Raw genomic sequence first — 12,205 nt, forward strand, 5'->3', positions numbered from 1 at the left:
CCAAACGACTCACGGACCGGTACCGGTCATGTTAAAAGAATGTTGGAAATTTGATCAGAATACGGTGAAAATGAGAGAAACAGACATTTTTCTCAGATCATTGTGTTAAATTGTCAAAATCGCCGTGTTCTCTTTAAGACTATCAGCTCTACTCTAAACAACCCTGAAAGCCTCTGCTGACACGTGTCATCAGTTCCTTTCTTTCTTTGTAAACAAGGTCGAGTCTGTCAGGTCAGCAATAGTACTTCCTACAGATGACCCATCAGTGTTTATTCCATGACTGTAAACATGTTTCCATTCGTCACTTCAGTCTTTACTCTGAAATACAGGAAATGACATCATGGCTCAAAATCTTTGTTGTTCAAACAATTCTTTATTTAACATTTTTTTAACTTTATTTAACAAAATACATTCAATAAAAACTTCAACTGAAACTGATTTTTAATCCAACCACTGAAAAAAAAGGCAACAACTGAACACAAACACTACAGAAGAACAATTTATAAAGATTAACATTGAACTATAGGAACAGTTTGATTCATAGCCTCATTAGAACTTTAACTTAAACTTAAGGAGAGCCGACCTGAACTCTGTGGAGCCTGATCTCCAGGGTTTTAAGTTGGACTCTGAAACCAGAAGAGGATGTTTCTCTCTCTTCAGATTCGCTGTCGTCCTGTGATGGGAACGGTTTCAGCCCTGCGTGATCGCGCTGATGTTTGCACAGAGCAGATAATGAAGTGAATGTTTTGGCACAGTGGTAACAGTGAAACAGTTTATTAGTAACGTGGGATCGTTTGTGTGCAGAGTATGAACTGAGATTACTGAAGCTCTTGTCACACTGCTCACAGCTGTAGTTTCCTTCCATGTGTGTACGTTCATGCTCGTTACGACTACCTGACTGTGAGAAGCTTTTGTCACAGTGTCTGCACTTGTATGGTTTTGCTCCTGTGTGGACTCGTTTGTGTGTTTTAAGCTGACTTGCAGTGGTGAAGGATGACCCACACTGATCACAGAGGTGCTTTTTGACCCCACTGTGAAAGAGTTCATGTTGTTTTAACTCAGCTGATGTGGGGAAGCTTCTCCCACATTCTTTGCAGTATTTCAGTTTGTCTCCAGTGTGTTTACGTTGATGTATTTTTAGGCCGGCTTGCTGACTGAAAGTTTTTCCACAGATGTCACAACGAAAGTCTTTCCCACCACCACAGCGATGACAGGGTTGAGAAGTGGATCCATCTGTGTCGCTCTGCTTCTAAACAAAGACACAAAGACAGTGTAAGTCAGTCCTTCAACACTTTTATCCTGAAAGTCGCCTGAAATAAAGAGCAGACGTCCAGTTACATTTTACTGTTTCGATTAACACACTTAGTTTACTGGGCTACAATAACTACAATACTACCACCATAATACTACAGCAATACTTATTTAATATTACAGTAACATCTGACTTACACTTAAATGAAATGAAAACCTGAATAATGGCTCAGAGCTACTCTTCGGTGCAGTAGAAGTGCTAACATGCTAACACAATTTAATGAGCAGACTTGTTCCAAACAGTCAGACTGAACTTACAAGAATAAAATAAAAATACAAACCTCACAGTAACTGCACTTGTAGAGTCTCTTTCTGGTGTGGATCTGTTGGTGTCGTCTCAGGTGCTGTGGAGTTTTAAAAGTCTTCTCACACAGGTCACATTGATAAGGTCTCTCCTCAGTGTGGGTAAACATGTGGCGTTGTAACTGTGTGTCTGTTGTAAAGTATTTGCCACACTGATCACACCAGTACACATCTTCTCCGGTGTGAATGCGTACGTGTATATTTCGGTACCCTAGCTGGCTGAACGTTTTTCCACAGATGTCACAGCTGTATGCCTTAATTCCAGAGTGGGTAACTAGATGTCTCTGTAAGTGGCTACTGTGAGTAAAAGCTCTGCCACACTGATCACAGCTGTAAGCTTTAACTCCACTGTGGACGACTTGGTGTGTTTTCAGGGAATTCTTCCAGGAAAACGACTTTCCACACAAGTCACAGCTGAACGGTCTCTCTCCAGTGTGGATGAGCTGATGTTGTTTTAGTTTAAACTTCCAGGTAAAATCCTTCCCACACTCGTCACAGGAGTATTTTTTCTCTCTCTTTCTTCTGTGAGGTTTGTCGGCCTCCTGAGAGCGCTGACTTCTCGGTCCACGTTGGTCCTGCAGTGACAGAGATACAAACAGAGGCAGTGAGTGAAATGCAGTCATTAAACAAACTGAAGCTTCAAACTCCCTCCATTAACACTAGTTTTAAACCTGAAGGTGGAGTGTGGCACCAAACACCTTAAAGGTCTCTTATCCCCACCTACTGGTAGTAGTAACACATTACATCCAACCTGCTGTTAAAGATAATTAATCATTGTTCAAACACTCTAAAATCATGCCCATCCCTCCTGCCTGTGCACAAATATTAATGCTAACACACTCAGAATAGTAATAAATGTTTACCAGGTCTGTACTTTTTTATATTTCCTGTTTGTTTCCTATTATATATTTCTATAATTGTATAATTTATTCGATAATAATAAATCAAATGTAACAGTTACTAGCTTGGTTCAGTGAAGGATGATGTCAGAGTCTGACTGTAACCTGACGTTTTTTTTTACTTTTACTCGCTACATTAAAAAAAAAAAAATCTGTATTTTCTACTCCTTACATTTTCAACACAGGCTTGTTACTTTTGGTTTAAGTCATTTGAGGGGAGTTATTTCATCACTGCGGGCATCAAAGATCAAATTGATTTGAGCCTAAACAGTAACACATGAAATCCAATCCTGCATCATACACCAGGCTGTGTGGTAAAGTCCTATAAATGGAGCATGTAACGATCACTGTAACACAAACCGTAAATTTTATCTGAGTTTAAAGGTTTAAATCACCGTCAATTTCATCCTTCTATGATTCAGAGTTTGGTGACATCCTTATCATACAGAGTTCCGTTGGCTGAGTTGGGAAAAAGTTCTCAATAGAGTTTTTGAGCTCAGCAAGGAAATCTGTCAGTTCATGGTGTGAGATTATTATATTATCTTATGCCACGTTATACCCCTAATTAAAGATAGTGAAATTATTACGTAGTTTTAGTTTGCATTATTCTCCTGACTTTGAAGAAGGTGACAACTATTACAGTTATTAAACTGATTTGTATTACATTAGACTGCTGATTTATTGTGAATGAGTGATATTGTTTTATGATGCATTATACTGCTGAGGTATAAGAAATACTGTTTTCAGAGAGTCATGGTCTTATTTGTCTGATTAGAAGAGAACAGAGCATACCGGAGAGGTTTTCTGCCCCATCTCATCAGGAGGAGATAAAACAGGGAGCCAAGGCCGTCACTTAGGCGCCGTAAGAGAGAAAGAATGTGAATGTTTAGGTTTTATGACTAGGTGGAGGGGGGCTGAAGCTATAAGAATGTGAGAAACACTCAGACGCTTCGAGATCAGGCGGACACCCTCCCGCGCTCATCTCCCCTCCGGATGGTTTATGCTCAAAAGTGTTGAATTGTATGGAATAAAAGATTGTTGATTGAGCATTTATACACCGAGTATTGTCCTTCCTTCAGCCCAAAGATCAAAAGAATTGGGAGATTTAACAATGGACATGGCATGTATGATGCAGTGAAGGCATTTCAAGTGAAGCTGTCACAAATGCACCAGTGCAACCTGTCTCACTTTCCCTGTTGCCAAGTAATGTTGAACCAAGTCGGCGCACTTTGCTGATAAACTGAGCGCACTGAGTTCGCGGCGCTTTGGTGACTGTGAAGCACAAAAAGAGAATTTCAAGCTTCTTCTTTACGTGGAAACTGCACCTGTGCAGATTCAGATGGAGCTGCAGTGTAATGGTACACTCAAGGCAAAGTACGACACTGAATGGCCTGCACAGTTTATTAGCTCCATTCCTGCAGCAATGCCCCAGCTCCGTCTACATGCAGCTCCAACCTTGTGTATGTTTTCATTTATTTTTTCTGGGGTTTTTGCAGCATGTTCATATTTCTAACTTGCATAATTTTGACAGGATATATTTTTATGAAGATCAAAACATTTAAAGTTAAAGTTGATTTTTTAAGTTTATTTATTCTGGAATAAAATTCCTGTCTGTTTTTATTCATATTTCTGTTTAAAAAACATGGTTTTAGTGTTCAATAAATGTTTATCTTGTTTGGCCCGTGACCTAAAGTGTGCCTTGAGTTTTGCTCCCTGTGCAGTTGAGTTTGACACCCCTGGTGTAGAGGATGGAAATCAGCCAGGACAACTCATGAAACATCTGCAGACATCTGGTTGAATTCAGTTGTGTACATCCACAGAGAGCAGCAGGTCAGCTGATCACATCCTGTACATTAAGAACATCGACTGGAGCTCTCAACAGAAATGATTGTGAGCTGTGACTCTTTTCCCCACACTGAGCCACTACAGCTGATTTTAGGGTTGAATCCTGCTGAATCCCACTTTAACCTCTTCCCTGCCCATTTTCCTCTTTAGAGGCAAAGTCACCCTCTACAATGTAGGCATTGTATTATTACATGAATATTACATTACATTAATATAGCACAAGGTTCAGTTAGTTTTGCATAAAATATATATCAGTACTTCATCTTTTACCCCTTTAAGACCTACCATAGAACCAAGAGCTTATGTTTATATTTTTACTAGAGATGGCACGATACCACTTTTTTATGTCCGATACCATAAATTTGGATATCTGCCGATATCGATATGAATCCGATATAGTGTATTTTTTAATCAACAGAACTGTTTTTTTTAAAATATCTTGCTGTTTTTGTATAAGTTCATACTCAAGTTAAAAAACAAAACACTAAAGCTATTCTGTTATACCTGTATGCAAAAAATACACAGCACCCAAATATTTCATAGTTCAGTAATAGTGATCAATCTAATACACTTAATCCTACTCCATCCTCCCTATTCTGGTATTTTAAGGAGTAAGTAACCTAAATAATAGGGCTCTAAAACTCCCAGCAAAAAAAAAAAAATAGATAGGGAATCACCCACCCTCCACTTCATGATGCTTAATCAACATAATCAACTTTAATTTGATGCAGTGTGAAAAAAGATTCACAGAAATCAATTATTTTTCAAGAATAATTAAATAGATTCAACATCTTTCTTCAACAGAATTGCAGACTGCACAGATGGTACCTTCCCAAAGGAAAAAGTAGTAAAGCTTACTAGGGTATATTAGGCTTAGTTACTATATACAGTCATGGACTTCTATACATTTTACATCAGATTAAAACTTTGGGTGTAAGATTCAGATAATTATTTATTAAAATCTAGACATTTTAAATGAGAATAAGAAAGAAAAGGATGTCTTTGTGCCCCCTTTTCCCTGTTAATGCCCTATCGGCCACCCTGGCTAAACTTTGCTAGATCCGCCCCTGCACAGTTACCAGCCGTCAGCTAGAAAAGGATCCTGGTGTAGAAAGTAATATTAAATAAATTCTAACAACAGCTTATCAAGGTTAAACGTGCTGCTGTTGTTCAGCTGCTGGTTTCCTCTTTCTGGCGCGAAGTGGGCCAAAAACAAACAAGAGAGACGGACTCGCGACAGAAAAGCCGATCAGCTGATCATGATTTCATGACTGAAGTAGCAGCAGGAGAGGGAGGGGGAGAGAAGAGGCAGTCGCTCCATATATGTTCCATCGCAGGAATGCTTTACAAACATTCAGAGACGAACTTACACACTTGCTTTACTTCTCTCTGGGATAACTTCCTCGGAGATGAAATGCCGGATTGGTAGCGAGGCTACAAATACACACAGCCGCTCTATCACGTGAGCACACTGCTCCGACGTGCTACGGTTATGAGCCGAGTTACGCCATGTCGCAAGTTTTGTGAGGTGCTTTTTTGAAATTTAATGGATCGGATTACATTTTTTATTTCTCTCCGATATCAGATCCAGTAATTTACGTCAGTATCGAACCGATACGATACGTGATATCGGATCGGTCCATCTCTAATTTTTACATGCCCTTAATGCAGGGCTCTAGAGTGCGACCAATTTGGTCGCAAATGCAACCAAATTTTTCAGTGGTGCGACTAAAAAATATATTTGCTTGCACCTGTGCGACCAAATGTTCGGGTAGCAAAAAAATAAAAAATCTGCAACCTTCCCTGTGGTCAACAACAGACACACATTATGCCCCTATCGTGGACTAAACCAATCAGAGATAGTAAGGGGCGGGACCTCTCTGATTGGCCGTGGTCCAGTTGAAAGTGCAGGTGGAAGTGGGAGGTGAGTAGCTTGAATAAAGCGATATCAATTCATTAAATCCTGAATCGACTTTTAAATATAACTGTGTTTTGCCAGAAACGCCAGATTCTCAGTTCAGTTCAGTTCAGTTCATTTTTATTTCAAACATTTCAAACATGTGCCTTCACAATCATTACAAAATATCATTCCATTATTTGTTTGAAAAGGAGTAGGCTGAAGTATTTACTTATTTGTCCCTACCCCCTCAAGTTGTCCCTACCCCCTCAAGTTCTCAGATTAAAGCTCACAAAACCATTTCAACAACAACCAAACAGCAAATGAGAGCAGGTACACGGACTCCACACAAAGACGTAAACACAGAGCCAACGCATCAGAATCAGCTTTGTCTTTCTCGGCTTTCTCAGCTTAGCGATTCTGATGCGTCCGGTCCGCGCTGTGATTACGTCTTTTTGCGCTGATTCTGAGCTGCAGGTTTTGTCTCTCCAACCAAAATTCACTGAGCCAGCAGCAAAAGAAGCAGCAAACTGCGCTTCACATTTGATCAATGTCGTCATGAATTTTGCTGTTTTGCTTCCACGACTATTAAAATCACACTTCATGCACAGCTAGCTCTCTCTGTACTTCAAGAACAGTTTCCCGTCTCCAATCTCTGTTTTCTGTATTATTCATTCGCTTATTACCCACCAGTCTACCGCTGTTTACGGCGCTGTGGCTGCTGTCTTTTTCTATTCTTTTTTTCACTTAAATGACATCGGACAAGAAAGCCTATTTTTTCTGTTGTTCAATACTGAAGAAATTTAAACTTTATATGCAGAACATTGTAGAATATTTTGAAGGTTATCTGCTATAAAAAGCCAGACAAGGAAAATCTCCTTCATGTTTTTCTGTGTTTTATTCTCAGTTACTTTCACACAAAGGCATCTGCTGTGATGTTCACAATTCTGATGAAGTCAGTACTGATAAATGATCAGAATTATAATATTTCTGACTGTCTGAGGCTAAGTTGAATCGAATCGGGACTTTGAAAACCGGAATCGAATGGATTATAGAAATCAGTGATGATACCCAGCCCTAGTGAGCAGCCTAGGCACGACAGAAGTGGATGTAGCTGTAATAGGAAAAGAACTATTGCTAACTTTTCTGTTAAGTTAAGGCCTGATCCTTCTGAAATTCATAGCCAGTGCTCTGACACGGTGTCATCAATCTTTGAATGCTGAAAAAGCACAGTGTATCCAGAAAAACACATTATATTATATAAATTATTATAAAATTTGTGTGCGCCTAACTTTTGTGCTGGTACACCTAACTTTTTAAAGTTAGGCGTACCGGCAAAAAGTTAGTCTAGAGCCCTGCCTTAATGCCATTTTGGGGAGCATTTCAAGTTGCTATACATCAATATGACCATTATATCCCAAATGTTAATAATATCTATGCATTAAGTCCATAGTAACTACATAAAGTGCAAAAAAACTGCAATAAAATACAAAAAAATTTAAATTGTTTTTGTTTTGTTTTTTACACATATTTGTAGTTAGAAAATTGTATCCCTCAAAACTGTAAATTTAAAAAAGTTGCACATTGTTTCCAACCACAGGAAATTTGTTTTTGAGCATTTTTGAGGAAAAACAAAAATAAATATTATAATGCAAATTTGCAAACAAACAGCATGTGCATCAAAATAAACTATTACCAACAGTGCAGTTTGAGTTCTAAGCATCCCAGAAACAATACAGAAAAGAATAAAGTCAAACATGACTTTTAAAAACACCAGTATAGGTGTCGCTGAAGGCAGGTTTTGGCAGGTAAAGTTGGACATGTGATAGTTCGCGCTGGCATCTATTCCAACATAGGAAGTGCTATGAACAGCAAAGCGTGTTTCTGGTATATTATGTTTTTTTGCTGCAAGTGCTTTTTATGCAATTTCTGCAAATACATATGTGGAAGGAAACGTGACCTAGGGCAAGCTGATGGCATAAGATGTAAGTACAACTATTCCTAAATAAAATAATTGTGTTAGCTTAAGTGCAGTTCTACCGGGATTTTAAAATTGTTACGCAAAACGGAGCATTCCTGCTCCAATAGGCCTTAAAGGGTTAATGGAGTATTTCTTAACACTAGTATCTGTCACCTTCTTTGTCGAACTCATTGTTTTCTCTGCAGTGGCTGAGCTGAGTCCAAGTAGCGTAAATGTTCCCCTGCTGCTCCGTCAGACTCTTCTCCTCCTGCTGATCAGCTGGGACACAAAACAGAACTTTGTTAGGCTCCACACTGCACTGAAGAGTCAAAGTGTCTCATATGTTCATCTGAGAGCACAAACAACAAATTTTAGCTTCCCTGGGTGAGCAACTTGTTTAAAACATACACAAAAGGTTTGAGCACCGATACCAAATTCAGCAGTATGGCACACCAGTACCAGGAGAGCAATTCCTCTTTAAAAAAAGCCCTGGCAAAGAACAAAAACAGAACAATCGATGGACCTGCATAAACGAGTACAGTGTTTCCCAACCACTGTGCCGCGGCATATATACGTGTGCCGTGAGAACTGATCAGGTGTGCCGTGGAAGATTATCCTATCTGAGTGGGTGTAGAAATCTGAGCCATGATCTGAGTAACCCTCATCACTCAGTCACACTCCGATTCTCTACTTATATCAAGTCCATTGCACTACTTTCAAGCATTCTGCAACCTGTCCTCTAATTTATTCTTATTGTCTTACTGTTTATATTGTTTTCCATGCACGGTTGGTGTGGAGCACCCACAATTTAGTTGAATATGTACAAAGACAATAAAAGACTATTCTATTCTATTTTAAAAACTCTGCAGTACTTTTAAAACACAGATCCCCTCTTGGGGTTCGAGGCTGTATTTGTTTTAAAAATGAATCTCTGGTATCTCTGGCCTATCATTATTATTTTGCTAACAGTTAATCAGGCTCATTTACTGAATACTGATCAGAATTTATCAAATTATCTTTGAAATGATTCTAACAACAGGCCTCTCAGAGTGAGGCCAGTTTTTACAATCACATGCCCTGTGGGCTGACACAACTTTGCTGATAAGACAAAGGCAGCTGTGTTTTAGTCTGGAATACATTTATTTTTTACCTTTCTTTTAAATTGATTTCATTATAGCACTTTTACCGCCAACATATTTGGATTTTTTGGCGCTGGAAGTGACCTTATATTGATGATGGCTGGCGTTAGCTAGCTAGCTAGCTAGCTAGCTTGGATAGCACGCTGCATTCAAAAACTATGCAGGTGCCACACAGTGACAGAGATGCTAACTAGCGCTTAGTAACAGACTAATAAAATAATAGAAACTCTGATTACACTTAGCTAATTTAAAAGCTTTCTTCTAATAATAACACTGTTTTCTTCTCTGTGTTTCATTAGCATTTGTTAATATTTTCTTGTAAATTAGTTTATAGCAGCTTGACTTGATGTAGAGGCTTTTTCTTTCAACTGGTTCACAAATAACTGACAACAGAGACCGAGGAGAGCAACAGAAAACTTCACTCAGGAGCTAAATTCAAGATTGACTGAACTCAGATCAAAGTTACCTTAGTGCTTCACTTTAGATGAGGAAGAAAAATAAACTAAAACACAAACGCAATGAAGCGGGAACTTCGCGGCTTCTTCTTCTTCTTTGGGGTTTTTCTTTGGCGGTTAGAGCTTTAAGGTGCATTACCGCCACCTGCTGGACTAGATGGTTCTTAAACTAAAACTAGACATTTAAAAGTATTTTAATAAACAATAAAAACAAAGACAAAATGTTTCAGTGTGTTATATTCATGAACATAAACATCAGATGGCTTCAGCTTACGCTTACCCCCATTTATTTAAGAGATTTTGCTCTCTGCAGGCGAGGATTTTTTGTTTAGAGGATCTTTGTAAGCCTGTATTTACTTTAAAAGAAGGGAAGCACTTCTTCATTCTACAGAAAAGGTGACACATTACAGATGAGTTCATAAAAAGTGTCTCTGTCACTCTTTCAAGGCTCTGTCATATGGAAGAAATATAGTATCATCAGAATTCAAGTATTTTTAGACATTGAATTTATGACACTGAATTTTTATCCTCCAAATTTCCCTGCAAAAATATTCACCTGCAAAAATTCACCTGCAAAAATTCACCTGAAAAAAATTCACCTGCAAAAATTCACCTGAAAAAAATTCACCTGCAAAAATTCAACTGCAAAAGTGATGAACTTTAATGACCCAAGCCAGAGCAATCAGCACCAGATCGAGTCGAGTGGCTCTCAGCCAATTAAATTACGCTGTTTGATCACATGACACCGTTAGCCAGCAGTGTGTCTCCTAAAAGAGAGCTGTTTAAAGGTGAGTGATTAAGTTTTTCTCCTAAATAGAGATCATTACAGAACGCCTAGTCCTACTTAAAATCCCATTTATTATTATTATTTTTTTTATCATCTACTCGAACTAAGGAAAACGTTTGACTAACTCAAAGACAATTTCCACGCCTCCCCTGCCTGACTGCAGAGGCAGTTTTGAATTTAGGAGCGCCAAGATGGCAGCGGCAAACCCTGGCGGCTCTCCGGTGAGTATATATATATATATATTTTTATCTTCAAGTTTGTCTTTTGAAACCTTAATTTTATTTAAATCCGTTGCTCACGTATAAAGTACACAGACGGGGTCTTTGCTCAACTCGTCTGAGGCGTGTCTCACTAAGCGCTACATGCTAGCATCCTGCTAACCGAGCTACCCTTTACATGCTGTGCTTTAGAAAATAGGATACTCGTTAAAAAAAAATACTCCGCAGATATTGATAGATAGACGAACACTGCAAATATAATGTTGGAAACGAGAACGGCCTTTGGTGAAGGGGTAAAATACACCATGAATAAAGCCATAGAGTGAATGGCTGCCATGGTTGCAGAACAGCCTGATTTAATGACAAGAATGGGGAAGAGTGAGGTGAAGTGAACCACAGCCACAAAACACGGTCAGACAAGGCGGCAAAAGGGCAGTGATCTGTCCGTCAGTATGAAGTTGGTGTGTGCTTTGGTGAACAAAAACTCCAGACTGGTAGCAGGAAGATGGGAGACTCGTGTTTCACTGGAATAGTGGTGAATTAAAACATCCTTTGTTGGGGACATTTCGGTGTAAATGCATCCATACAGGCAAGACAGAGGCAGACCAGACAGTGAAGAAAACAAGGCAAACATTAGAAATATAAAAACGGAAATATAGGATGAGTCGGGGATGAGTTCCTGCCCCAAGTGGAGGAGTTCAAGTATCTCGGGGTCTTGTTTGCGAGTGATGGGAGAAGGGAGCCGGAGATCGACAGACGGATTGGGGCTGCAGCTGCAGTAATGCGGACGCTGCACCGGTCCGTCGTGGTGAAGAGGGAGCTGAGTGTAAAAGCGAAGCTCTCAATTTACCGGTCGATCTACGTCCCTACCCTCACCTATGGCCTTTACATGACTAACGTCCCCTCTTCTCCCTACCTCACATTAGCCCCCATCTTTCTTCCAGGTGGAAAAGACCCGTCACCTTCTGGGAGTGGCGGCTCCCGTGGGAACAGCTCCCACCACCAAGTCCCTGAGTGAGTCTCTGTCCCCCAGCGTGAGCTCCAGCACTCTGTCCACATCCACCTCCATCTCCTCGCAGATCTCCAGCACCACCTTTGAAAGCGTGAGAAGGAGCTGGCCACCAAGGTGAGAAAAACGTGGGCTTAGTGGGCGTTCTTGTTGCTGCCTTCTTCCTTCTCTGCTCGGTCTTGTTCCTGTTGTGTTGTAGTGCCTGCGCCTTCTGACACACACCTTCAATACTGAATACAAGCAGCTGGTGAACAGCATCAGTGACTGCAAGGTGAGAAATAATACAAAGAAATTAAAAAATAGCCTTTCTGTGTCACATCAGGGAGTTCCTATATTGACGTCTACCTCATCCTGCTGTTGTTTCACTTCAGCTTTCTCTCAT

General features: G+C 39.8%; 2 protein-coding genes across 4 annotated transcripts; one reads left to right on the plus strand and one right to left on the minus strand.

Annotated features, from left to right (window-relative positions):
- Positions 1–434: 434 nt before the first annotated feature.
- On the minus strand, positions 435–11,811 carry LOC147306485 (uncharacterized). 2 transcript variants are annotated; one of them, XM_086274688.1, is made up of 4 exons: positions 11,731–11,811; positions 8,390–8,494; positions 1,593–2,189; positions 435–1,249 (listed from the first exon to the last, which is right to left on the minus strand). In XM_086274688.1, the coding sequence occupies exons 2-4, from the start codon at positions 8,405–8,407 to the stop codon at positions 569–571; spliced, it is 1,296 nt and encodes a 431-aa protein (XP_086130814.1). In that variant the 5' UTR covers positions 8,408–8,494; positions 11,731–11,811; the 3' UTR covers positions 435–568. The 2 variants fall into 2 exon arrangements, with proteins under 2 accessions (XP_086130814.1, XP_086130813.1); XM_086274687.1 differs by lacking the exon at positions 11,731–11,811 and adding an exon at positions 9,821–9,899.
- On the plus strand, positions 10,428–12,077 carry LOC147306486 (uncharacterized). Of its 2 annotated transcripts, none has more exons than XM_086274689.1 (3): positions 10,428–10,597; positions 10,705–10,817; positions 11,741–12,077. In XM_086274689.1, exons 1-3 carry the CDS (start codon positions 10,549–10,551, stop codon positions 11,942–11,944), a joined length of 366 nt encoding a protein of 121 aa, XP_086130815.1. In that variant the 5' UTR covers positions 10,428–10,548; the 3' UTR covers positions 11,945–12,077. The 2 variants fall into 2 exon arrangements, with proteins under 2 accessions (XP_086130815.1, XP_086130816.1); XM_086274690.1 differs by having other exon boundaries at positions 11,759–12,077.
- Positions 12,078–12,205: the final 128 nt, after the last annotated feature.

The sequence above is a fragment of the Aulonocara sp. 'chitande type north' Nkhata Bay genome, linkage group LG19 (genome assembly GCF_057382095.1).
Source record: "Aulonocara sp. 'chitande type north' Nkhata Bay isolate Kocher_YH1m ecotype deep benthic linkage group LG19, A_spYH_male_GT1.1, whole genome shotgun sequence".
NCBI lineage: Eukaryota > Metazoa > Chordata > Actinopteri > Cichliformes > Cichlidae > Aulonocara > Aulonocara sp. 'chitande type north' Nkhata Bay.

Coding starts and splice junctions, on each gene's coding strand:
- LOC147306486 (XM_086274689.1), top strand. CDS start 10,549: ATGACACCGTTAGCCAGCAGTGTGTCTCCTAAAAGAGAGCTGTTTAAA. Junction 10,598..10,704: donor TAAAAGAGAGCTGTTTAAAG/GTGAGTGATTAA, acceptor ACTCGAACTAAG/GAAAACGTTTGACTAACTCA. Junction 10,818..11,740: donor CAAACCCTGGCGGCTCTCCG/GTGAGTATATAT, acceptor ACCTCACATTAG/CCCCCATCTTTCTTCCAGGT.
- LOC147306485 (XM_086274688.1), bottom strand. Junction 1,250..1,592: donor ACAAGTGCAGTTACTGTGAG/GTTTGTATTTTT, acceptor GTCTTTGTTTAG/AAGCAGAGCGACACAGATGG.